The sequence below is a fragment of the Psammomys obesus genome, unplaced genomic scaffold (genome assembly GCF_907164565.1).
Source record: "Psammomys obesus unplaced genomic scaffold, mPsaObe1.curated_primary_1811, whole genome shotgun sequence".
Taxonomy (NCBI): domain Eukaryota; kingdom Metazoa; phylum Chordata; class Mammalia; order Rodentia; family Muridae; genus Psammomys; species Psammomys obesus.
The window spans coordinates 25,468,318-25,495,672 of NW_026596134.1; the positions used below are offsets into that span (position 1 = coordinate 25,468,318).

At 41.8% G+C, this 27,355-nt stretch overlaps 2 protein-coding genes across 4 annotated transcripts in view; one reads left to right on the forward strand and one right to left on the reverse strand.

Annotated features, from left to right (window-relative positions):
- The window catches only part of Lin52 (lin-52 DREAM MuvB core complex component), a 48,752-nt gene extending 42,912 nt beyond the window's left edge, over positions 1–5,840 (reverse strand). For 2 of the 3 annotated variants that reach the window (XM_055592702.1, XM_055592703.1), the window contains exons 1-2: positions 5,636–5,840; positions 803–877 (exon numbers count right to left, since the gene is read on the reverse strand). In XM_055592702.1, coding sequence (XP_055448677.1) covers positions 803–877; positions 5,636–5,666 — 106 coding nt within the window. In that variant the 5' untranslated portion in view covers positions 5,667–5,840. The remainder of the gene's footprint in view (positions 1–802; positions 878–5,635) is intronic. The other variant, XM_055592704.1, reaches the window with a different exon arrangement.
- A 366-nt stretch (positions 5,841–6,206) lies between these two features.
- Positions 6,207–26,698, forward strand: Aldh6a1 (aldehyde dehydrogenase 6 family member A1). Its single transcript, XM_055592880.1, has 12 exons — positions 6,207–6,302; positions 13,623–13,679; positions 14,179–14,253; positions 14,420–14,581; positions 15,038–15,116; positions 15,776–16,078; positions 17,195–17,316; positions 18,386–18,575; positions 19,096–19,277; positions 22,351–22,530; positions 22,754–22,852; positions 24,745–26,698. The coding sequence occupies exons 1-12, from the start codon at positions 6,252–6,254 to the stop codon at positions 24,847–24,849; spliced, it is 1,605 nt and encodes a 534-aa protein (XP_055448855.1). The 5' UTR covers positions 6,207–6,251; the 3' UTR covers positions 24,850–26,698.
- Positions 26,699–27,355: the final 657 nt, after the last annotated feature.

Sequence of the window (27,355 nt, forward strand, 5' to 3'; positions counted from 1 at the left end):
TCCAAATAGAATGTAAATATAGAAAACTAGAGGGCTGGAGAAATGGCTCAGAGGTTATGAGCACTGGCTGTTCTTGCAAAGGTCCTGAGTTTAATTCCCAGCAATCACATGGTGACTCACAACCATCTATAATGAGATCTGGTGCCCTCTTCTGGCATGCAGTTACACATGAAGGCAGAACATTGTATATATAATAAATGAATAAATCTTAAAAAAAAAAGGATTCCAGAATTCTTAAAAAAAAAAAAAAAGAAAAGAAACTAAAATATACAGAATATACCTACTCATTATAGAATATTTAAAAGAATAAAGTAGACCTACAAAGATCAACATGGAAAGATTCATCAAATTATTAGCTTACATAAATTAGGCTGAAGTCTCTATACAAGTGACTTCATCTTTATGAAAGACAAACCCTTGTGTGTGTGTGAAATACATATATTATACATATATATATATATGCTTATCTATATAAGGATAAAAGTCCAAACCAGTCTGAACAAAATTACTAACAGTATTTAACTTTATAAGAGAGATAAAAAGATGAAGAAACAGTTTGTGCATCTCAGTATAATCTGAAATTATTACAGATGGAGCTTTAAAACTGTAATTCTTGTTTAAAAGCTCCTTATCACCTCATCTCACAATGTTCTGAAAAATTAAGCCACACGTCAACCTCTTCTCTCTGAAATGAATTAAAAAACTTTAGTCATCATAGATACATGATAACACTTCAAAATTCTCCTAAGGGAGCACTGACTCTCCCGCATTCAATTCTAATATGAGAAAAGTAAAAACTTACATTGTTCCGGCCAAAGATCTGGGGAGGCACGGTCAAGTTTCTCAAAACTTAGCAAAGATGCTTCCAAATCGGTTCCTAGAACACCAAGATGAGATGAGAAACACATTTATATTTTACTATTATTTCAATCTCAAAGAACATAGCCTGAAACACTCAATTAGAAGTTTAGAGATCTGAATTACTGATGCTATTAGGACACAAAATAGTACAAATAAATTTGATTCTCCCTCATCAAAACTCAGACTTCCACTCTATTAAAAAGGAGTATTTAAGAAAGTTAGGTCTCCGTGGTTAAGAGCACTGACCATTCTTTCAGAGGACCCAGGTTCAATTTCCAGCACATCATGGAAGCTCACAACTGTCTATAATTCCAGATAGAACACATGTAGTACAGAGACATACATGCAAGCAAAATACCCATACCCATAAAATTTTTGAAAAGAAAATTAAGGACTGCTTAGAAAAATGAGTATTAGCTGGACATGGGGATTCAATCTGTAATCCCAGCATTTGGGAGACTAAGGTAGGATCGCTAAGAGTTCCAGGCCAGCCCAGACTGTACAGCAAAAGCCCTTGTAAAAAGTATCAGCAAATCCACTTGTATTTGTTCTACTCTTCAACTTTCCTCTGGTTACAATCAGCTAAGTGTCACAGCTCTCAGGATAGAGAATCTCTATAAGACTATAGGTCATTGTCTTCTGCTTTGATAAGCATTTCAAACAATCTTCTTGTACTATCAGTTTCTACCTTAGGCCCATACTCAAAAAGCAAGCTTACTCTAGAATTTTCTACTTTTTGGCTTTTTAAAAGAACACTTAGGCACCAGGCTTGTTGGTACACGCTTTTAATCCCAGCACTCAGGAAGCAGAGGCAGGGGGATCTCTGTGAGTTCAAGGCCAGCCTGGTCTACAGAGTGATTTCTAGGAGAGCCAGGATTACATAATGAAATCCTGTCCTGTAAAACAAGTAAACATCTGGGAGCCGTGGTGCATGCCTATAATCCCAGCACTCTGGGAGGCAGAGGCAGGTGGATCTCTGTGAACTTGAGACCAGCCTGGTCTACAAAGTGCATTCAGGACAGCCAACGCTACACAGAGAATCCATATCTCAACAAAAAGAACAAGTAAATGTGTGTGTGTGTGTGGGCATGTGCATGTGTTTGGTATATGGGTGAAATGAGTGTATGAGCAGGTATATGACTTATAAGGCCAGAAAGGATGCTAAGTGTCTTTGTTTCACTTCAGGTTATTGTCTTGAGACAGTCTCTAGCTAAACCAGAAGCTAGCTAGACTGGCTAGCCAAGGAGCTCTGAGGATCCAGCTGTTTCTGTGTGTTCCTCCCTCTTCCAACAATGCTGGCATTACTGGCACACTGCAACCATGCCTGCTTTGTTTTGTTTTTTGTTTGTTTGTTTGTTTGTTTTTATGTGAATGCCTGAGATTCAAACTCAGGTCCTCCTATTTGCAGAGCAAGCATGCTTACCTACTGTGTCATCTCCCCAATCTCTACATTCTTCTGAAGGGAATGATTTTTTAGTAGGGGAGTCTAACTCCATGATGGGCTTCAAGAGTGGCCTTAGACTGAACAAGCATGAGTTTCTATTTCTTGGAACATGGAACTATAGTCCATGGAAACCAGATACAATAACTTAATAACCTCCCTGAAAACCAGAAATAATTTAGATAAGTCCCCAAGCATTTGACCAATCAAAGTTCAGTAAAAAAAAAAAAAAAAAAAAAAAAAAAAAAAGGCTTTGTCTAGTAATTCAAAATGATTCTTTGTTACTGAACACTCCATAAAGTCCTCCAACCGCAGAACCAATCATAAGCTGGCCCCCACCCCCTAGGTCAGCACCAACCAATCAAAGAAAAGATTATCTAATCACACTAGGGAACTCCCCTAACTGCTTTTAAATTAGGCCTGCTTGCTCACTTCAGGGTTGCCATTCTATGGAATGATGGCTCCAGCATGCTGAAAATATCTGCAGAATAAATGCTCCTTGCTTTTGCATACTACCTGAGTCTCAGGTCTTCTATCAGCAATTCCGGACCTATCATTTCCTTAACTTATAAAAAACATAATTCGGTCCTTACATGCATCGTAACCACTGTTATCAAGTTTATCTATACTAACTATTCCCACTCATTTCCCTTAGGGGACATCTCTACAGCATGTGATGCTCCTCTTCCCTGCTTTCACTCGTTCTTCTCTTAGTGATTCCTTTCCGTTTCCTGCACTCAGATCTTATCCTATGCTGGCTTTACTCTCTACAACTGTCACCATTATATACCAACACCGACTACATTTCCAGTCCCAACCTTTCTACTGAACTTCAGAATCATATGTTCAAGAGTCTACTTGATGTCTCTCTCCACTTACCTGTAGAGAAAACCCCTTAAACTTACGATAACCGAAACTACACTTGCCCAATCTTCTCCATCTCAAAGTGCATGGACCCCAATTCTTTAAAAACAAAAATCCCTTTAATTGTTTAATTTTCATGAGTTTAGATGTATGTGGATACAGCATTACATGAATTCTGTGTCCACCGGCCTTTGCAGCCACCATCTCTACAAGGACAACACACCTTTCCTCAGATTGTTCTGACTTTGTTTGACTCCAGGAGTCACTGTGTTATGTTTGAATTTATACACTTAAGCACATCTCTTGCCTAAATAGAATTAAGTTTCACCTTGGCATAAACACCTTCGATTTTATGTAGAGCTCTATGCTCTTTGGTTCTAGAGACCTCATTTATCTAGCAAAAAATGCCCTTGCACCACAATCTTCCAGACATTGACTTTTAAAAGTCCTGTTTCCTCCACAGGTACCAAGATGAACCCCCATTCTTAAAAACAACAACAAAAACAATGTCTTCCTTCATTTCCCCAACCCTACCCTTTTTTATTTTAATTTTTTTTGCTAGTGAGAAAAGGACATTTTAGAGAAAAAACAAAACAAAACCAACCAGGCTGAAGAATTTTTTTTTTTTTTTTTTTGTGAACACCCACAATTTCTTAAGGTATGTGAATGTGCTCAAAACTCAAGTTGCAGATGAACCTAAAACTTCAAAATCAAGAGGCCTGGCATAGTGGTTCCGAGTTTTAATCCCAGCATACTGGAGGCACAGGTAGGAAAGCAGAAGGATAGTGAGCTTGAGGCCAACCTGGGCTACACAGTGAGACCCTATCTCAAAAAAAGAAAGGAAGAAAGGGGGAAAAATCTGGTAACTTTTTTTTTTTTTGCAATTAATTATTTTTTTTGCAAGTAATTATTTTTGCAAATAATCCAATTACTCTTTTCAGAACTAAAGACTGAATCTAGGGCCTTGTTTGTGATACTCAAACTCTCTAGCATTGAACTATATCCTCCCTTTTTATATTTCCGTTTTTAGATTTATTTGTGTCTAACTGTTTTGTCTGCATGTTATGTGAACCACATGCATGCCTGACGCCCGTGGAGATCAAATCCTCTAGAACTGAGGGCTGTGAGACAGCATGTCAGTACTGGAAATAGAATCTGGGTCCTTTGCAAAGGCAGCAGGTACACTTAACCACTGAGCCATCTAGTCAGCCCCATTTCCTCCCTCACTTTTTAAAATAAAACTTTTTTTATTTGAAGTTGGGCGGTGGTGGTACATGCCTTTAAAAACCCCCGCACCTGGAAAGCTGGGATTCTGAGTTTGAGGCCAGCCTGGTCTATAGAGCAAGTTCCAGGGCAGCCATGGCTACACAGAAACTTTGTCGAGGAAAAAAAAAAAAAAGAAAAAGAAGAAAAGAAAACAAACAAAACCAACCAACCAAACCCTAACTTTTTATTTGAGACATACTTTGCCTACAATTCCCTAGGCAAGACTGAAGCAACAATCCTCCAGCCTCAATCTCCCAAGTAATTGCGATTAGAGGTCACTCACCAAAGGCCAGTTTCGCTTTTGGATAAACGTTAACTTAAGGCCAAATGCTTTGCAGACATTGATCTAAAACCTAGGATTAAATTTATGAAATAAGACAGACTTACCATTTATAATAGGGTGTGGCCCGGGGAAATTAACAGAATAACTGTGCTGACAATGAATATACTGAGCTATTGAATAATGACAGAAAGACAATTCCAAATACTAAAGCAGAACCGCAAGCAAAAGCATATGGGTATAACAAAAACACCTAATTGCCACCTGCTGTGACCTGCACCTTAGACGACAGATAAGCAGAACTGTTCCTGCCCTCAGCCTAAAGAAACAACACATAAAGTAGAAGAAAGACAGATTAAGGGTGAGATGCGTGCGAAACTACATGAACAAGTCTAATTTTCATTCCCTCGCAACTCAGGGTCAGGAAACCAGGTCCCCGCATCTCCCGCTGCCAGGGCAACGGTACTAAACTGAGCAGACAAGCAGGTTTCTCTCCCGGCTCGGTCCAGGGATGAACCTCAGACCTTCATGTCAGTCACCAATCGCGGTAGGGCTTGGGAGACAGAACCAACATTCCAAAGGGCCTGCCGGAAAGGAAAGCTCCCTTTCCCCTCAGTAGCCCCTCTTGAACTCTCAGCACCACCGACGGGCCGGGGCCACCTCCGTCCTTTCCCCCAGAAAGCGTCTCTGGTTTGTGGCCTCCCTCACCCGCCTAGTACACAGCGAGGAGACCCGGTACCAGGGCGTCCCAGGAAGACGCTGTGAAATCCCCGCTGGCTGAAAACCCGACATAGCCCAGAGAACAGAAGCGGGAGACGAAGGATCGGGGATCAAGAATAAGGCGCGAGCGTGAAAACCGTGGAAGTTCCCCAGAGAAGGAAATAAAGAGACCGCAGGCCAACAATCCACTTGCCGGCTCTTACCGTCCGTGGGAGACGCCATCTTCCAGCCCATGTCACGTGACCAACCGTCGGCGGGAAAGCGGAGACCCACAAGCCACGCCCCTAGCAGAGACAGCCTATCCTCAACTCGCGGCCGGGTCTCGTTTCCTTACCTCATAGGGTACCATCTGCCTAGTCCCACCCCGGCCAACAGCTACGCCCGCGGCGTGGTGGTTGACGTGCAACACGGGCAAAATTCTCCAGGAGCTTTATTTACTTTTCTTAGCAAAGGGGCGGGACCTCGTGAGAGGGGGGGGGGGCCCTACCTGTAGCCAATCGTAGTTCCCGGTCAGGGGGCGTCTTCCCTGTGTGCCTAATATGCAGTCCCAAGTTGGGGGCGTCTCCCTGTCTCCGCCAACAAAAATAGGCTGAAGTGAGGGGGCGGGCGAGAACGCTTCCGCTTTTGACCAATCACCGCCTCCCAGGGCTGGGCGTAATGGGCGGAGTCAAGAGCTCTGACAAGTGATTGGTTGTGAGAAGTAGCTCTCGCCTCCAATGGGAGGGCTGGGCCGTGTGGAGGGCGTGGCCTAGCGGCGCAACTTTGCTGGAGGCCCTGGCAGCTAAGCAGCAGGGTGCTTGGCAGGGTCGGTGGTGAGCCATGGCGGCGGTGGTGGCGGCAGCGGCGGCAGTGCGGTCCCGGATCCTGCAGGCGAGTGAGGGTGGCGACGAGGGACCATAACGTTAGGAATGGGTCCTTTCCGTCCGGTCTCTAAACCGTGTTCCTGCCGGACAGACTTCTTGGCCCAGCCCCTTCTTGGCCGACCCTCATGTTCCACCAGACCCGTGCGGGACGTCACTCTGTACCTTCTGGGCCTGGGATCTAGCCCCGGACCGTCGCTCCTGGTCCTCCCCTCTTTTGCTCCTGACACTTTCCTTTTCTAACTCCGACCCACCCACCTCCAGCCCAGCTCAGTCCCTGCTGTCACTCGCTGGCTTGCCTCCTTGGTTCCTCCCAAGGTCTCCCTTTCACCTCTGTTCCCCAGAAACTCCCCCTTTTGGTCACCTTTCCTAGAGTATTTTCCTTTGCCAGGAGGTCCCTTCCCCCACCCATCCTCTATCTGAAGGAAGGGGTTAGGGGGAAGGGACCTGGAAGGAGAGTCAGCGAAGGAACTTTGAATCTTCCGAGAAATGTACTCTAGCTTTCCACATCAAAGGCAGCCATTTGCTAACTGTTTTCACAGACTAGTCTGGCTCTTAGAGTTTTGTTTTGTTTTTTCCAAGCTCTGGCCGAAGTTAAACTTTCGCAGCGAAATTAAACGAAGTTTAACTTTTGGAGGTAAACAAGGGCACGTTGTTTGGCTAATGCTACTTAATTCAAAGAACTAAATATTTCCCATACAGGTGGTAGAAAATGAGAACCTAGGCAGACACGTTCCCAGAGTCAGCTCCAACACACCCTCCATCCTGACAGACTGGGATTGGAACGACACAGAAGCTAGCCCAAAGGAGCTTGTAGGAGCTTGTAGAGCTGCATGCTCGTGATCCCCAGCTTTGTAGATAGCCTTTCCCGTCTGTTGGCACCTTAGTAAGGACTTAGAATGTGAGGCAAGATTTGCTGTGTTCCTGGGAAGATTCATAATCTGGCATTAAGCAACATTGTCTCTTTCTTATTCATATTCATGCGTCCTATATGGTTGCAATTTTATATGAAATCGATTTCTGTTCATCAGGTTTCTAGTTCTACTGCAGAAATGTGTGCATGTGTTAGATTCTCAGTGGAGTCACCAAAGGCTCAGGTTTGAATATTCTGTTTAATGAAACAGTGTGAAGAATGAACTGAAGGTCTTAGAGGTCTTAGAGGGTCGGCATGACTTCACTCCCCTAGCTGTATTCTGGTGTCATTTTTCTAGTGTCAGGAACATTTCCACTCTGCATCTTCCAATTACCAACCTCTTAAAATCCTTTATAAAAGCTGCTCCCCTTTCACTGTTATTCCCAGCACCATGAGTTCCTGAGAATATTCAGCTATTTTGCCCCTTGGACAAAGGGACAGAATCTCTCTTCCGTTGTGTGTTGTTTTTCTCTTTAAGAACCAAATTGCAGAAACCTCTGAACTGACTTGGAAAAAGACCAGAGATAGTTCTTAGACAATTAGAATTTAGTGTAGCATGACGCTGTGATAAAGGCTAGTCTACATGGGCATGGTGGCTCTTGTATATAGGCCCAGCTCTCAGAGAAACGGAGGCAGGAATATCTCCTGAGACTACTTCAAAACCAGCCTGGGAAGTGAACCCACCAGAGAGCAGGAGGGGAGATGAGGGCAGTTGAAGAAGAGAATGAAGAGCAACACAGTATAACGACATGCCTGAAAATACTTTAATGAAACCTATATTACTTGGTAAATGGTTACTGAAAAAAAATCAACAAAAATGATTTCTAAAATAAAAAAAAATAAAATTGGGAGCTGAAGAGGTAGCTCAGAGGTTGAGTGTTCCCTCCTCTTCAGAGGACCTGTGTTCAGTTCCCAGCACTCACACTGGGTAGTTGACAACCGGCTCTCACTCCAGCTTCGGGGGGTCCTGATGCCGTCTGGTCTCTAAGGGCACCTGTGCACGTGTTGCATACGCTCGCACATACAGAAAAATTTACAACAGCAAAAGCCTTAACAGAAACAACAAGGAAAAAACACCTGGATGGCATACCAAGCCCCTATCTCTCCCACACACGAACACACACACAACATACACAAAGACATAAAGAAAAAGAGAAAAATACAGAGAAAAGAGAAAACAGTCTAAATTCTGACAGCCATGAATATTAGAAGACCATCAAGAGAACCGGTGAAGGATCAAATTCATATTTTCAGAGTTTTTAAATTTTATTTTTCAGGATAGCATACAAAATAATGAGTGAGTTTTCAGTTTTGTTTTGTTTTTTTAAGTATTCAGCCTATGTCTTCTGTTTTGGGAATAGTAGAATTTAACCTAGACACTCTCCTTCTCTGCTTTGTGTGATATTATCTTTTCCATTCAGAGATAAGAAAACCACCTGAAAGAAACCCAGTGACCTGCCTCAATGATGCAATACAAATCTCTGAATTTAACCCTACCTCCACCACTGTCTAATTTTAAGAATATCTGTGAAGATGAGAATTTTAAAATGTAGTGACGTGAATTGGCTGACACTTGGGTCAGGTCTGACCCAACTTCACCTAGTTAGTGACTGATGGAGTGGAGAATTTAGGACTTAGATCTTGGCATGCCTTTCTTTCTTTGCACTGCCCTAGACTTTTAACACATTCGCAACTGTAGCACAATGTGCTAGCAGTTGGGGGTGCCAAGGGATATAGGGAAAGAGCCCCAAACTCAGCCTGTCCAGTTCAGCACAAGCTACTAAAAGGGCTGACTCTGTATCTGGCAAGATTATCAAGCCACTGGCCAAGGGAAAAGACAGAAAACCAGTAGATAGGAAGTTAATGCTTAGAGCAGTTCTCAGCCTGTGAGTTGAGACCCCTCGGGGCTGAAGAACCCACCCTTTCGTATCAGATAGCCTGCATAGCAGATATTGACATTACAGTTCACAACAGTAGCAAAATTATAGTTAGGAAGTAGCAACAAAATAAGTTTATGGTTGGGGGTCACCACAACATGAGGAACTGTATTAAAGGGTCACAGTGTTAGGAAAGTTGAGAATCACTGATCTAGAGAGTGAAAGTGATGGATTAGTGTCTTCAGGAAACTAATGAGTATTTCTTAAGAATATTAATGAGTATTTCTTAAGAAATACAAAACAGATTTCATTCTGCAAAAACTACTTGGTTATATTTCATTATAGTGGGCAGGAAGGCTGTGTGTGTAAGTGAAAACATAAAGCTTAACTCACTTGCAGTGCTTAAATTAGCTGATCTGTGCACTTTCTATCCTTAAGACAGAACACATGAAACAACATTTGTAACAAATCACTGCTCAGTGAGTATTCACCCTTTGGTTCTGTAAAATATTAACAAATCCTCAGTCTATTCAAAGGATCAGGCTAGGGACAGAGGACATGATGGTCTAGTGATCTAAAGAGAGGGAGACTTAATATGTAAGCAAACTATTGTCCTGTGCTGTGGAATGAAAAATGGAGGACTTGAGTGCTTGATGAACTCCACACTCAGGTACTGAGCCCATACATGAGGGTGAGGCCTCCTAGAGAGGATGACAGCCAGCTAGAAACCCAAGGGAGTTAAGAACAAGCCAGGCAAATGGAATTAAACGGTGTCAGACAAGATGGCTCAGCATATTCAAAAGCAAAGAAGATAAAACATGTCTAGAAGTCTTAGGCCAACCTTGGGACAACACAGTATAATGTCTAACTCCAGGACGGTTGGAGTAGAGAGCAAGGAGGAAGTAGCAAGTCAGCTATGAAACTAGAAAAGCAAAAGCACTGTGTGGAGCCTCTGAACACCAGGGGTGTTGATCTTAATTGCAAAGGCAGTAGAAAGCCATCGGGGAGGTTTTTGCTGCTTTGTCTTTCATTGCCAAAAACGGGACCCAGGAGATAACGAGGAATACAAAGAAATAGAGGGATGGGTAGAAAAGACACCAGGGCAACATAGGAGAAATGAAAGGGCTTCAAGAAAGAGTAATTAGCTGTGAGGTTAGGTCTAAGGAAGACTTGGCGTCACTGATACTTGGTTATGAAGGTTGGAGTAGATTAAAAAGTTGATGGGAGTTAAGGAAGCAAAGACAATTAAGAGAAGGAATCCATTTGGCAGTATCAGAGATCTCAAGGTGAGGGTGAAAAAACCCACTGGTCACCGGGGTTTTGCTTTTCTCTCCTCAGCTCTCTGGTCCTGTGATCACCATCAAAGGAATTCAAGCGAGACACATAGTGTAGTATAGCATGAAGCCCGCTATTGGTGAGAGTGGGCAGTGGCCAAAGGGACCATTGTCATGAATGACCTTTTCAAGGTGGCCGCAGAAACCATCATCCCAACTTTCTTTTACATCTTTTACCTGAATATTGCTCAAGTCAACTTTTGTAACATGTTGAACACTGTTTTTAGAAATACAATGTAAGATTTAACATTATTATAATTGAGCTTCCCTCAACTCCCTGTAAAATATTGACATATTCCCCTGCCATGGGGTACCTGTACCATTTCTAAAATAGCCTCTAAACTGAAATTGACACAAAACAATATGTACATATATCATTTGATAAGAGTTAATGCCTGTGAAAATATCACAAACTAATAAAAATATTCATCACTCCAAAAAATTCCCTTTTAGCGCTCCTTACTGCTGTCCCTTTCATCCATGGGTGACTACAAATCTGATGGTGTTATGTATGAACTTGTATTGCCTGGTTTTATATAAATAAATAATCTAATGTTTCATCTATTTTTTTCCCACTTGGAACACAGTCTCACTTGGTAGCCCAGACTGGCCTTGAATATATGATCTTTCAGCTTCCTGAAGTCCATCTCCACCCTCAACTATTGCATTTTATTTATTTATTTATTACAATTTAATCACTTTGTATCCTTGCTGCAGCCCCATCTCTCATCTCCTCCCATTCCCACCCTTCCTCTCCTCCCCCTATGTCCTTTCCCTAGTCCCCTGATAGGGGAAGACCTCCTCCCCTTCTAGCTGATACTAGCTTATCAGGTCTCATCAAAGCTGGCTGCATCATCTTCCTCTGTGGCCTAGCAAGGCTGTACCCCTCCAGAGGGAGGTGATCAAAGAGCCAGACACTGAGTTCATGTCAGAGACAGTCCTTGTACCCCTTATTTGGGAACCCACTTGAAAACTGAACAGCCAATGGGCTTCCTTGAACAGGGTCTAGGTCTTCTCCATACAAGGTCCTTGGTTGGAGTATCGTTCTCTGCAGGCCCCCCTAGGCCCAGGTATTTTGGGGTCTGTTGTTCTCCTTGTGGAGGCATTTTAAAAATTTCACTATTAGCATATATTCTATTTAAAAAAAACAGGTTCCATTGTGATAATTTCATACATATGTACTTTGATCATATTATCTAATAGTGGACATTTGAATCATTACCAAGTTTGGGACTAATTGAAGTAAAGGTGTTATAAACAGTTGTATTCAAGTATGTGTGAACAAATAATCACATTTTATTATTATTTAATCTACATTCACATTGCCCAAAGACAATATTATTTACGGTTTATTATATTTATATTGATTTATGCTGTCTTCAACATTTACTTTACACATCATATTAAGTACTTTTGTTAGACTTATGGTAACTGTATTTTGCAAAATATGATACAATGACTAAAAAGATTGCTTAAATCAAGACTTCCCTGGAAATCTAGGACAATGATCTTTATGATTTATTGTTTCTATAATTTTCTGTGTCTCCTAATTTCTTGTCAGTATTTTCATTTGGTTAGTTGTTGGGTTTGTTTGGTTTTTTTCCTTCTAGCCTTCACTATGTAGACTACCAGGCTAGTCCTCAGTTTGTGGGGACCTATTCCTGCCCCTCCCACACAAACTTTTTTTTGAGACATGGTCTCACTACATAGCTCTGCTGGCTTGGAACTCACTATTTAGACCAGAGTAGTCTTGAATTCAGAGGTCTGCCTACCTCTGCCTCCCCAGCTCTAGGATTAAAGACTATACAAGCCAGGCACAGTGGCAAATGCCTATAATCCCAGCTCTCCAGGGAGGCAGCGACAGGAAGATCTCTGTGAGTTCAAGGCCAGCCTGGTCTACAAAGCAAATCCAAGAGAGCCAAGGCTACACAGAAAAACAAAAACCAAACAAACAAAAAGACTCTATAGCCAAAGCTGCGGATGTAGCTCAGTGGTAGGAGGCTTGCGTAGCATACACAAGACCCCAGGTTTGATCCTCAGTACCTGGGGCTAAGAGGAAGGGGACAGAGGAGGTCCAGTGACAGCACTTGTACCTACAAATAGACTTAACTAAAATAGCCCACCGGACAATGGTATAGCTGCCTTTAGCCCACACAAAGGCAAGTGGATCTCTGAGACCAGGCTGATCATAAGGAGTGAGTTCTAGGACAGCCAAGGATACAGAGTGAAATCCTGTCTTGAAAAAAAAAAAAATGTCTTTAATCCCAACACTTGAGAGGCAGAGGCGGGTGGATCTCTGTCTATATATTGAATTCCAGGACTACATTGAGAGACCCTGTCTCAAAAAACAAACAAAAAGGCATATGATCCTAAGTGTTATGTGGTTGCTTGTGCTTATAATCCCGTACTTAGGAGGCTGACGTAGGGAATCGTCATGGGTTCAAGGGCTTCGGCTACATAAAAAGCCCCAGGAAAGCCTGGGCTTTGAGACTCTGTCTCAAAACAAAACTATATGCTTCTTGCGTCCAAATACTAAATCCCTTTATGCAATCACAGTAGCTATGTGATGTTCAGCATTCTAACAGCCACTTGCCAAGTTTTATTGAAATAGGGTATTTTTTTTAAAGATATATTGATTTTATGTATATGAGTGCTCTATCTGCGTGCACACCTGAATGCCAGAAGAGGACACCAGATCACATTATAGATGGTTGTAAGTTACCATGTGGTTGCCAGGAATTGAACTTGGGACCCCTGAAAGAGCAGACAGTGCTCTTAACCGCTGAGCCATCTCTCCAACACCCTTGAAATAATCTTAGTGGCCTGAAACTCACTATGGAGCCCAAGCTCACAGAGAATGCCTTCCTCCTGAGTATTGGGATTAAAAGTGTGGGCCACTGCTTTGAGTGTCCCTCATATTCTCCCAGGAGCTTACCCTGACTTAGGTCTCTAGCTTGTCACACAGATATCCCCACTTTGAGTTTCTCTTTTCTCTACAGGCCTTCTGTCCTCTCGCCCTTGCTCTTCCTGGGTCTGTTCTCTGCCCTCTTAACTCTGCGACCCCTCTCCTACCTTGTTCCCTCTCTTCAGCCACTACCTCTGTCTGTTCCTTTTCCAAGTCTATTCCATCCTTCCGTGGAGTCTGGGGGGGGGGGGGGGGGGCAGCACTAACCTGGCAATTCATCAGATACCATTTAATCCCGTAGGTTTCCTCTAAAGTAAACTCTACATGGTACCCAGCAGCCTCCTTCTCCTCATCAGTGGTGAGTAACTTTGGTGCTAAAGATGAACTTCTGAGAAGGAATGCATTATAATTTTCAGGCATTCTCTTCTTGGATGGTTATGATCAAAAAGTATATAACTTTTAGTTTTGTGTTTCTTATTTAAATCTTTATGTGTTTATCAGTACTGTGCCTGCATGTATGTCAGTGCCTTGTGCGTGTCTTGTGCCTGCAGAGGCCAAGAGAGGGCATCAAATACTCTGGAATTGGTTCTAGATGGTTGTGAGTACATGCTGGGGATGGAACCTTGGAACTCTGGAAGAGCACCCAGCGCCCTTAACTGCTGAGCCATCTCTCTCTTCAGCACCCAGTATAAACATTTCTATTGCTCCTGGAAGTTTAACTTTTGGGTGAGGAAAGGCTAGAAAGATGGCTCAGCGGTTAAATCCAATTATCCACCGAATTCCTTCTTCACAAGAGAAAAAGAAGCAAAATAATAATTAATTTTTTTTTGTGTATGTGTATGTATGTTTTTCTCTAGCCAACTGTAAAGCTCTTCATTGATGGGAAATTTGTTGAATCCAAAAGTGACAAATGGATTGACATCCACAACCCAGTAAGCAAAACTTTTCTGGGACTTAAACCTACCAGCCTAGAATTTTGGGAGCAAGGGGCAAGGTGAGGGGAGGGGGTAGGGCTCTACCACAAAGGACGTGTTGCTGCTGTGAGTAGGCCCACGTGGGAAAAGTGAAGCGCTGGTGAATGTGATGGCTTCTTTTCAGGCCACCAATGAGGTTATTGGTCGGGTCCCTCAGTCCACCAAAGCTGAAATGGATGCGGCCGTGGCTGCCTGCAAACGTGCTTTCCCTGCATGGGCAGACACATCTATTTTAACCCGCCAGCAGGTCCTGCTCCGCTACCAACAACTTATTAAAGAAAACCTGGTAAGAAGTTTGCGTCGTTTTCTGGCCTGTTTCGAGGGCATGTTGGTCACCTCTTCAGAGTCTTGACCAGCTGTCCTCTCTAACGCCACAACACAGAAGGACAGTGGTCGTGATTCTTTTTCTCATTCACGTTCTCCCTCAGTTTTGTTTTTCCTTGGAGAAGAATAGGGGCTGGGTTGAAAGCTCAGCAGTATCATACACGCTTAGTCAACATGAGCAAGACCCTGGTCATGCCTGTAATCCCAGCACTTGGGTGGTGGAGGCAGGCCCATCAGGAGTTCAAGGCCAGCCTCAACTATAGAGTGAGTTTGGGGCTGGTCTGAGTTACATGAGACCTTGTCTCAAAACAACAACAACAACACAATAAAATCGTGAAGTATATTCCCAACATTAAGCAAGTAAATAATATAAAGGAACATCCTTGGATTGGTTTCTGTTCATATGTTTTCTCTTTAGAAAGAAATTGCCAGGTTAATCACATTGGAACAAGGAAAGACTCTAGCTGATGCCGAAGGAGATGTATTCCGAGGCCTTCGTAAGCTGGGAACCCCTCTTGGGACTTGTGGGAAAGATGAAAAGATGGGAGGCAGACCCCAGAATGGGGAGGTTGATCCTTCCTTTATGTGGATTTTGCTGTCCTGTGGTATCTTTTTCCATTTCCTTTTGTTTTGTTTGTTTTTGTCTCTTGAGGCAAGGCTCACTGAGATCTCTGGCTGCCTTGGAACTTACTAGGTAGCCATGCCTGGCTCTGACCCATGGTACTCCTTACCTCAGCCTCCCATGGGCTAGGGTTGTAAGTTGTGTACTAGCATCAGGGATTCCTTCCTGGCCTGGACTCAGTCTGTAGACCAGGCTGGCCTTGAACTCACAGAGATCTGCCTGCCTCTGCCTCCCAGAGTGCTGGGATTACAGGCGTGTGCCACCACTCCCAGCTCTTTAAAAATATTTTTAAGGCAGTATTTATCTGGTACCTTTAAGACTAATTTACTGGTTTTTGATTTTTTTTTTTTAAGCTCAAATGGTGTTTGAGAACATATATGTATGTCACTCAGAGAATCTGTTTACTTAAGCTTCCCGCATGGATGACGCATCCCCATCAGTGACCTGAATGGACTGAATAGAGAATGACAAAGCTAACTAGTGTTGGGCATGGAAAGGCACTGGGTGGCCAGACTCGTGTCCTCTTTCTTCCAGAGGTGGTCGAGCACGCCTGCAGTGTGACATCCCTCATGCTGGGAGAGACCATGCCATCTATCACCAAAGACATGGACCTTTATTCCTACCGCCTGCCTCTGGGTGTGTGTGCAGGCATCGCACCATTTAATTTTCCTGCCATGATCCCCCTTTGGATGTTTCCCATGGCTATGGTTTGTGGAAATACTTTCCTAATGAAGCCATCAGAGCGAGTACCCGGAGCAACAATGCTTCTTGCTAAGTTGCTTCAGGATTCTGGTGCCCCCGATGGAACACTGAACATTATCCACGGACAGCATGAAGGTGACTTTTTTATATGACTACTTAACCTGACCCCCACACTAAGGTGTTTGACATTGATTGGGGACTTGAATGTTTACTTAATGTGCATGTGACTCTGTGTGTGTTGGCCACACAGGTGTGGATACCCTGAGGTGAGCTTACAGGTGGTTGTGAGGTGCCCAGTGTGGGTGCTGGGAACTGAATTCCTGTCCTCTGAGAGGGTGAGAAGCATTCTTAACCACTAAGCCATCTCTCCAGCTCTGTGACTGGGTGTTTTAGGATGAGGAAATTAGCAAGGAAGGATTTACTAATAGTAACCTCGATGTTTAAAGGTCATGTGGCTTAACCGTCTCACCATCTGGGTGAGCTATACTGCACAGTGGAACACCAGAAAAATGAATTAGGGCCAGACGAAGATGAGCGTGAAGAGAAAGGTTATTTTCTTGTTTAATGTCTTAACAACGCTTTCAGGAGGGCCCTGTTTTTCATCTTTCAAATGAGAAGGCAAAGGCAGAGTACAATTAAGTCATTTGCTCTAAGTAACACTGCCAGCAATTAGGGAAATTAGGGTCCATCTATCCAGGTTCTTACGTTTAAATAGTGTGCCCTACCAAGAGTGGGTACCTATCACTTACATGAGGATGTAAGTATCTGAGAATCTGAGACATAACTTGTTCTTAAAGGATAAAATAAAAAGGTCAGGTTTTGAAAGAATGTTATTTTCTTTGAGGAAAGTAGAAATTGTAGCCTTTATAGGTTGTCTAAATGGATCAGCATGCAAAGACACTTGGCACACAAGCTTGATATCTGTGGAAGTTCTGGACTAGTAAAGAGAGAATAAATTAGAGATTGCAATTTAAAGACTGGTGTGGTGCACATGTCTATAATACCAATGTTTGGGAGACAGAAGCAGGTGAATCTGAGTTTGCGAGCAGTGTGGTCTAGCACGTAGGGCTACATAGTGAGACCCTGTCTCAAAAACAAAACATTGTAATTAAGCGATCCCAGGTCACAGTGGAATTTCCATGCCGAAATGTATGAGTGTTAATTCACAATACGGGAAAGGGCAGATTTGATGTATTGATGAGCCCATGGGCTACTTATTCCTTGTGGTAATCATTTATTTTCTTTTTAAAGCTGTAAATTTTATTTGTGATCATCCAGACATCAAAGCAATCAGCTTTGTGGGATCCAACCAGGCAGGAGAGTACATCTTCGAAAGAGGGTCAAGAAATGGCAAGAGGGTTCAAGCCAATATGGTGACGTCTCATTCCTTTTGCTCCTCAAACTTGGCTCTGTGTATATGTAAGGGTGGGAATGCCCTTCAGTAGACAGGCTACTCATTCCGTAGCTCATGAAGGCCAGTGCTCACCATTTCATCCTGAATTTCCTCCTAGGCCCTGGCCTTGTGAAGTTTTATTCTGCTACGGTGACCATATTTTATCATACGCAATTAATCTTGGTGACAAAGGGCATATTCCTCCTTAAGAATCTTAAGATTCTTTAGTCTTCAGCAGTAACAGCCAAATCTTCTCTCTCTAGACCTTATTTCTTGCTTCTTTTAAAAGTGTGCTCTAACTACTAATGATATGGCTTTAAAAATGTGGTAGAGAGCTTGATGGCACACGCCTTTCTTTAATCCCAGCGAGGCAGAGGCAGGTGGATCTCTGAGCTCCAAGCCAGCCTGCTCTACAGTCTGAGTTCCAAGAGAGCCAGGGCTGCATAAGGAAGCCCTGTCTTGAAACCAACCCTTCCTCCACTGGTTATCCCTAAGGTTATTTTGTTTTTACAGCAACCATTTTGTTAAAGAATTGGGAAGGCCAGCCCACATAAGGCACTGGTTCATATGTCTCTCATATGATACATGGTTTGCTTTTGTAGTCTACGTTTCTTAACTTGTCAATTTGAAAGTAACTGAGCCTCCACTGCCCACCACCTTGTTAATGGCTTTGATCTAAATGGATGCATCAGCTTCTCACAGAGATTAAAGTAATGTGAAGCCCTGTTTAGTATTGCTTAGATCTCAGCAGAATTAAAAGTAATCTGTCCTGTGCTACAGAGTTCAATACTAGCTTTGGCAACCTAGTGAGACTTTGTCTCAAAATAAAAGGCTGACCATTGCCTGGCATGCATGAGGTCTAGGTTCAATTCTCAATACTGCAAAAATTTAAAACTAAAACATAATAATAATAATAAATAAATATTTGTTCAAAATAAGAAAAGATAAATTCTTTTCATAAACTCTCATACATCAGCTTCTTTGCTTAAGTATTTTGGTTTAACTGAATTTATCTAAGGAAGACCTGTGTGCTTTTTGCATTTCTTTAGGGAGCCAAAAACCATGGGGTAGTCATGCCAGATGCCAATAAGGAAAACACCCTCAACCAACTGGTTGGGGCAGCATTTGGAGCTGCTGGCCAACGTTGCATGGCTCTCTCAACAGCCATCCTTGTGGGAGAAGCAAAGAAGTGGCTGCCGGAACTGGTGGAGCGCGCCAAAAATCTTCGGGTCAATGCAGGTAGTCAACTGCCAAGTAACTTTAGACCTTTATGGCACTGAATCATTGGATTTAGCGTTGGCCTTGCCAATGGGGAGCATTTTCTGTTCCTACTGTTAACTCTCTTAAACTCTACTTGTCATTCAGACTTATCTCAGCAAGCAAAATCTGTGTTAGTAAAATCCTTAGGCGCAAGTAAACTAAGCTGGGACCATGGGGGCTCACAGAGACTGAACCACCAGCCAAAGAGCATGCTTGGGCTGGACCTAGCAAAAGTACAGTGTGGTCATCCTGCGGGTCCCCTAACAGTGGGAGTAGGTGCTGTCTCTGACCCAGTTGCCTTCCTTTGGAACCCCTTCCGCTAGCTGAGAAGAAGGGGAGGAGGAATGGGGGCATGAAGGTGGGATTGGGAAGAGAGGAGGAAAGGAGCTTCAATCAGGCTGTGAAGTGATTAAATAAATAAGTGGGGGGGGGGAGAAAAAAAGAAAAGATATAAAGTAAAAAAAAAAAAAATCCTTAGACACTTTTACTTGTTTTATAGGAGACCAGCCTGGAGCTGATCTTGGCCCTCTGATCACCCCTCAGGCCAAAGAGCGAGTGTGCAAGCTAATCGATAGTGGAACAAAAGAAGGTGCGTCTATCCTTCTGGATGGGCGGAAAATTAAAGTCAAAGGCTATGAAAATGGTAACTTTGTCGGACCAACCATCATCTCCAATGTCAAGGTAAGCAAGTCAAGATTATTTCACAAATGCAAGAGCTTAAAAACACCTTAGAGGCCCTGAGATCTCAGCCCTCTAGAAATGAAGATATTTAATATTTAAGGCCATAACTCTTGCAAGGATTGCTCAGTTATTCTGTCTGGAAGCTAAGTAAATAAATCTCCCCAGCTTCCAACTAGAACTCTGTTTACTATATGGCACATATCTTGGTTTGCTTTCTACTGCTGTGATAAAACATGACCAAAAGCAACTTAGGGAAAAAAGGGGGTGTATCTGGGTTTTTGTTTTGTTTTCTTTTTTTTTTTTTAATTGTTTTCTTTTTATTTTTTATATTAATTACAGTTTAATTTGTATCCCAGCTATAGCCCCCTCCTTCATTCCCTCCCAATCCCACCCTCCCTCCCATATCCCCTCCCTGCCCCTCTTTAAGTCCACTGATAGGGATGGTCCTTCTCCCCTTCCATATGACCCTAGTTTATCAGGTCTCACCAGGACTGGCTGCAATGTCCTCCTCTGTGGCCTAACAAGGCTGCTCCTCCTCACAAGGCTGCTCCTCCTCCCTCGAGGGGGCGGGGAGGAGGCAAAGAGCCTGCCACTGAGTTCATGTCAAAGACAGTCTTGTTTTCTTTTCTTTTCTTTTTTTTTTAAGATTTATTTATTTTATTATGTATACAATGTTCTGCCTGCATGTACACCTGAATGCCAGAAGAGAGCACCAGATCTCTTTATAGATGGTTGTGAGCCATCATGTGGTTCCTGGGAATTGAACTCAGGACCTCTGGAAGAGCAAGCAGTGCTCTTAACCTCTGAGCCATCTCTCCAGACCCTTGTTTTGTTTTCTTTTGATTTGATTTGATGACAGTCCATCACTGAGGGAAGTCAGGGCAGGAACCTGGAGGCAGAAAGAGAAGCAGAGACCATGGAGGAAGGCTGCTTTTACTACCTTGCTCCTCATGGCTCCTTCACCTTGGTTTTTCCTACAACCCAGGAGAACTTGCCCAAGATGGTACCACCCACATTAATCAAGAAAGCACCACACAGATCTGCCCACATGCTAATCTGATGGAGGCAATTCCTCTGATAAGGTTCCTTCTTCTCAGATGACTGAGATATGTCAAGGTGACACAAACTAACCAGTACAACAGACTTTCCTTGGAAGGCTAAATATTTTCAGCTTTGCAGAAATAGAGTCTCTGTCACAACCACTCTGGGGTATAGTATAAAATCAACTACAAGTACATGGCCGTGTTCCAGTAAAATCTTATTTATGGATTATTGGGGGGGGGGGGGTGTTGAGACAGGGCTTCTCTCCGAAACAGAACCCTGGCTGTCCTGGACTCACCCGCCACCTCTGTCTGGGGTTAAAGGCACCACCTCACCCAGCTTGGATTTTGTATTTGTACATTTTTAATTGAATTGTACATTTTCTTTTTTTTTTCTGTGGTTTTTTTGTTTGTTTGTTTGTTTGTCTTGTTTTTTGAGACAAGGTTTCTCTGTGTAGCTTTGGCTGTCCTGGACTGGCTTTGTAGACCAGGCTGTCCTTAAACTCACAAAGATCCTCCTGCCTCAAGTGCTAGGATCATAGGCATGCGCCTAGCTGAATTATACATTTTCATTTTCAATTGTTCAATTTCAATTTTTACAATTGTACATTTGAATTTTGTAATTTTATATTATGAAATAGTCTTCTGAAATTTTTCCTAACCATTAAAATAAAGGAGAAACTGTTCTTAGCTTGTAGGTGCTTTCAGAACAAGCACATTTGGCATACAAACAATAGTTGTGAAGAGTTTGTTAGCCTGGGTGACTCCATTTTAAAATAAGGAGACATCTTGACCGGGAGCTGAACTCAGGTACCAGAAAATATCACAGAATGTGCACCTGGCAGAAAACAAAGTTAGCTCTCTAAGCAATGGCCTCCAGGAAATATCACAGAATAAATGTTTAGTAAAAAATAGAGACACTCTCCCTAGCAATTGTGATTATATAAACGGTCACCTTTCCCCTATGGCTTTTACCCAAATCTGTAACGTCAAGGCATGAACCCCCCTGCTTTCTCTCATGGAAACATGTACCCCCCCATGTTTGCTGTCATGGAAACCCCCTGCTTACAGTCTTTCCCTTTAAAAACCCTGCTCATTCAGAGTTTAGGGTCCTACTTCTCTACTGCTGTGTCAGTGAGACTTAGGTCCCGTGTTTGATCGCTCTCGTAATAAAGCTCTCTTGCTCTTGCATCGAGTCATCTCCTGGTGGTCTCTGAGGGTCCCATGATCCTGGTATTACAGTTGTAGCCCTTGTCTTACACTTTCATTTCCCACTTGCTGAGAGTACTGCAGTGCCCCAATCAACATATTAACACTCAGTACTCATTGAATACTTTAACCTATGCCTAAATGTTAATTTCATCTTTACCAGAAAGAAACAAAAGAGATAAAAATCATCTATCAATTTTTATTGATCAAAGTGTGACAGTCTCCCAGCTAACATTCATGACTAATAGAGGCAGGCTTTTTGTTGTATGTCCTGACTAACATGTCACAGGTTGAAGTTTCTTGCCACAGAAATGCAGAGGAAAAGCTCATTGGCAACAAACACAGCTGAGTAGGTGCAGCGTTCGTGAAGGATGTTTTGAATATTTAAGTAGGATCCAATATGAAAATTGGAGACTTATTTGGAAGCAAAGGAATGAATAAGAATGGGTTGTTTTGTTACAGAGCATTTAGCAAGGAGTTTCTAGAAAAGTTCTGGTTTACTTAATATCTATTTAATTCATAAAATGACTTTTCATGTAACTTTCATTAATAACTGTATGAAACAAGTTGTATAGGTGTTGGTGATGGGCCTTAACCTTGAAATAGAGTACTGAAAAGCAAAGAATGCAAATCCTAGTTATTTATATAGTTGTAGCTCTAAAGATTCCTATCTTTTGAACAGAAATAAGAGAAGATGGTTACTAAAACAAAAAAGTGCTTGTGGAGACATGGGTAGTGAGTTACAGTGCTAAAGAAGCATAACATAGTTTTGTTTTTTTTTTTTTTTTAAAATATGACTTTTCTGGATCCATTTCTCCTGACAGCCAAGTATGACTTGTTACAAAGAGGAGATTTTTGGTCCAGTTCTTGTGGTTTTAGAGACAGAAACACTGGATGAAGCCATCAAGATTGTAAATGACAACCCATATGGAAACGGAACCGCCATCTTCACCACCAACGGAGCCACTGCCCGGAAATACTCTCACATGGTGGATGTCGGACAGGTCTGTGAATAGACTGCCCTTTTAATTGCCCACAATTCCCCATTTCTTGGGGTGGAGCACAGGGTGCAAGATGACTCCTTAAAAATTGCTATCTGCAGAAAACCCAAAGCAAGCAAAATCTAAAACCAAAGAAAAAATAAAACTAGTGTCAATGTCTTTGTGCTTCTGTGTGGACCCTGCTAAGCCCTTCAGCCAGTACTCGATGCGCTTCTGTTCTCTTTAGGTGGGCGTGAATGTTCCCATTCCAGTGCCTTTGCCCATGTTCTCCTTCACCGGCTCGAGATCCTCCTTCAGGGGAGACACCAATTTCTATGGCAAACAGGTAACTTTTCAGTTGGAATTTTCTTTTCCTTTGAAAACGTTCTTGAACATACTCAGAGCAAGATTACATAAAGAAGGATTCACTTATATCTGCTGTGGAGTCATCTATTGCTCTGCTTTATTTCTGAGACTCCTAAAAAAAAAAAAAAAAGACTTAAAAGTTAACAAAATTTTGCCAAGTCTCTCTTCACTGAGTACGTCAAGGTAATAGGTTTAGAGGAAAGAGCATAAAGAAACCCAAATCTTTGTATAGGTCATTTCTTTTTCCTGTGCCACTCTATCTTTTTTTCTTTTATCTGAATGACTTGTAGTCATTTATCATGTCTTGGTTTAAAGACATCAAGCTTATTTTTATACATATTATACATGTGTTTGTGGGGTAGATTGAATACAAGGCCTTAAAAAGCTTTAACTCTAGTAAAGTTTTTGGTAATTTAGAATTGGGTGTGTAGACTATTTTAGGTTTGCAACTTTACAAAACATAGCTCATTATCACTGATGACTAGAAGCAGAATTTGTTGAATACCAGTTACTTTGCTATATCATTTCAATTTCTCCTTACAGCTTTGCTAAAAGGTGAGTTTATATCAGACAGGGCTCAAAGTTAAGCTATGGTAAATAAGGTTAGAAGCAGGATTTGACCAAAGCCTATTGACTTTACTGCTTAGTCAGCTCTGAAATAGAGTAGCCAGAAAATTTAACAAGACTGCACTGTTCAGTTTTTCAACTTTGATACCCTTATGCTTAAAATTCTAACTTCAGCATATTAATGATGACTAAGCGTTGACTGTTTAGCATGTGGTAGGTATTGTGCTAAGTGGTTTATTACTTCTTTAATTCTTTGTGTGAGGCTGGGCGGGGATGTCCATGTGGAGGTCAGAGGACAGGCTTATTGATTCTTGCCGTTTTGACTGCTTGTCTAGACTCGCTGGCCTTTGAGCTTCCAGAGGTCTGTTTCTACCTCCCACCTCACCATGCAGGATTGCTGAGGCTTGCTACTGACCTGCCATTTACATGGGTTCTGGGAATCTGAACTCAGGTCCTATGGGAACTACTTGACCTGCAAAGACATTTTCCCTGCAAAGACATCTTCCCAGACTTATGTTTTAGAGACAAGTCAAATATATAAATATATATATATATCCTAAGATGGTCTCCAGTTTACTGTGTAGCCAAGGATGTCCTTGAACTCTTGATCCTCCTGCCTCTACCTCTTGAGTGTTGGAATTACAGGCACATATTACCATGTTTTGTTTTTTTTTTTGTTGGGTTTTTTTTTTTTTTTTTTTGATGGGGTGGTTGGAGACAGGGTTTCTCTGTATAGCTTTGGCTGTCCTAGACTCGCTTTGTAGACCAGGCTGGCCTCAAACTCAAGTGCTGAGATTAAAGGCATGTGCACCACCACCCAGCCCTACCATGCTTGTTTTATGACATGTTGGAGATTGAATCCAGGGCTCCATGCATGTTAGATAAGCATTCTACCAATTAAGCAATAGCCTAGCCCCATAATGTGGGGAACTTGGGGCAGTTATAAATGTTTTGCCTGCATGTATATCTATGCATCGTATGTGTGACTGATGCCTTCAGAGGCCAGAAGAACTGGAGTGACACGTGGTTGTGAGCTGCCATGTGGCTACTGGGAATAAAACCTTGTTTCTCTGCAAGAGAAGCAGATGCTTTTAATAGCTGAGCCATGTTTATATCCCCATAAATGTTTCAGTTATACTATCTCATGAACAAATAATGGATTTTGTTGTACCAATTACTCAAATAGGAACATGGGTAGTGCTCACAGTACTAAAAATAATTTAAATTCCCAGAAGTAATTTACATTTCCAGAAGTATATGCTGACTCTCTTTATGTCCCTTTGATTTTATTTTATTTTTTTTTAGGGCATCCAATTTTATACTCAGTTAAAGACTATCACATCTCAGTGGAAAGAAGAGGATGCTACTCTCTCCTCACCTGCTGTAGTCATGCCTACCATGGGGCGTTAGAAACAAGTTCTTCCGAGACTCAGCCCAGCCTGAGTAATTTCCTGTCATTCTTGGCAACCTTCACTTGGCATCTTTGCTCAAATCAGATCCATGAGAATGGAATACGTTACAACTAAACTCTTTCTCAGAATGCTCAGTCCCTTGAAAGTTGTAGGAAGACTACAGGTAACACACCAGGTCTTCACTTGTTCGTCATGCTTCTGTTTTTGAGGTAACTGTTGTGTGATGAGTTTACCTAAAATGAGAGCTTAGAACTGTCTTCTAACAATGCTGTTCTTCTGGTGACTTGGAGGAAAATTACCAGCATAGGGATAGATCTTCCAGTAATGAAACAATTCACCCTCTGGTTAAGCCTCAAACACAGCCCTCCATCAATTTCCACACTACATGATATGTAACCTATTTTTACTTATCCCAACATTGTGACAACTGCTTTTCTGCTCAATACCACTTCCTTCTGTGTGTTTCATGCTCACCACTTAATTCTATCATTGCCTGTGTTCTTTCTTTTTAAAATACTTCTCAAGGATACCTCAGGATGCAAGTGATAAATTAGCTTTTTGTTACATGTGCCATGTTTCATGGTTTGCTTCAGTAATCATTAAATCAATACTCTAGGCATTAATTCAGGTGCAAATAAATCCTTAGAAAAATTATTTCACAAGCTATTTTTGATCCAGAAATCAAAGAATCTCCAATCTTAAAAAGAGGTAAGACTCTTGCCTTATACAAGCTTAACCTACTATTTGCCAAATTTTATGTTATTCTTTCTTTTGCCAGCATTTCTCATTAGTTGATACTTTTTAAAACTCTTCATATAGAATAATTAATTGGGCTACAAAAAACTTCAAATTCTCATGTGTTGACAGTATTTAGCCACCACTTATTCAACTGCCTTTAAACTTGCTTTTAATCTAAACCTTAAGTCAGAAGAGGCTGATGTGCTGAACAAAACAGTTTGTTTCATCTGCCTGGCTTTCTGAACTAGACGGCTGAGGGCTCCTTAATTTTTAGCGCTTCAAGAGGTGTGGCCCTGGTCATTTATTTTCCTCTGTTCTGTACGGTGTTGCTCTAGTCCACTGGGTTATTTGGTAAATTAAAATGAAGGTGGTAAAAAAAAAAAAAACAAACGTGAAAATTCCTACTCCGTGGATATAGGATTATTAGAGTATTCCACCTCTGGTAGAGCCTTTAGACACTTTAACAAAACACAACTGACTTGTTTTCTATCCAAAAGCTAAGTAGACATGTATAGTTTGTGACTACAAAGCCCTTTGTTTTCTTATAAATCACAGTTTATAATTCAATCCAACAATTTTGGGCTGGGTTGAAAAGTGGTTATTATCTAAATTCCAAGTAGAATTTAACCACATGATCCCTAATATTTTCCTTAGATATTAAGAAAGTTACTTTTAAAAAATTATGACCAGGGGCCTGAAGAGATGGCTCAGAGGTTAAGAACATTGGCTACTTCCAGAGGTCCTGAGATCAGTTCCCAGAAATCACATCGTGGCTCACAACCATCTATATAATAAGATCTGGTGCCCTCTTCTGGCATGCAGGCAGAACATTGTATTCATAATAAATAAATCTTAAAAAAAATTATGACTAATCAGAACTGTGTTACTCTAATTAGAATCAACTGATTTGGCCAGCTACTTGTGCTCAAAAGAATCTTTTGTTTTTTAGATGAAATCTATAGTTATATTCAGGTTAGTATCACTAAAACAGAAAAAAACAGCATTTTTCTTTTTGTTCTTAGATGGCCTCATTTGTATTTTGTCAGATTCTATACTGATTATGCATAACAAAGTACAAATAAAACAACCCTTAGGGGAAAAAAAATACAGTTTGAAAAAATAGTCTTTTCTTTCCTTTGTTCTCCAAGTCGCGGTGCTTCTGACCTGTGCTCAAAGCCAAGAGCCATCAGGACCTTGTGTCTGCTCCTCTATAAAAGATAGAGGGCAAAAGGGCAGCTCCAGAACGAGGCACTTTGCCCTAGGATGCAAATGGTTCAATCACTAGGACCCAAAAAAATAAAAAATATACATTTGGGGCTGGAGAGATGGCTCAGCGGTTAAGAGCATTAGCTGCTCTTCCAGAGGTCCTGAGTTCAATTCCTAGCAACCACATGGTGGCTCACAACCATCTATACTGAGATTCGATGCCCTCTTCTGGCATTCAGGTGTATATGCAGATAGAGCAATCATACATAATAAATATTAAAAATAAAAAAATAAGATACACATTTGACCAAGTAGCTTACTTCAGAAAGGAATCTATAGGTTCTCCATATATATAACATGCCTTATTAGTATGGACGCTGTGATAAAATGTTGTCTGATCATCCCCGAGAGCTGTTTGGGTTGGGGAACTGTGAACTAGTAAGACATTGCATAGTGAAAGCCAGCAGTGGTGTGTTGCTTGATTAGAGAGCAGATTCCTTACTACTGAAGAGTCCTATAACCCTTTAGGAATACTAGCAAATGATACCATTTTTTTGGAG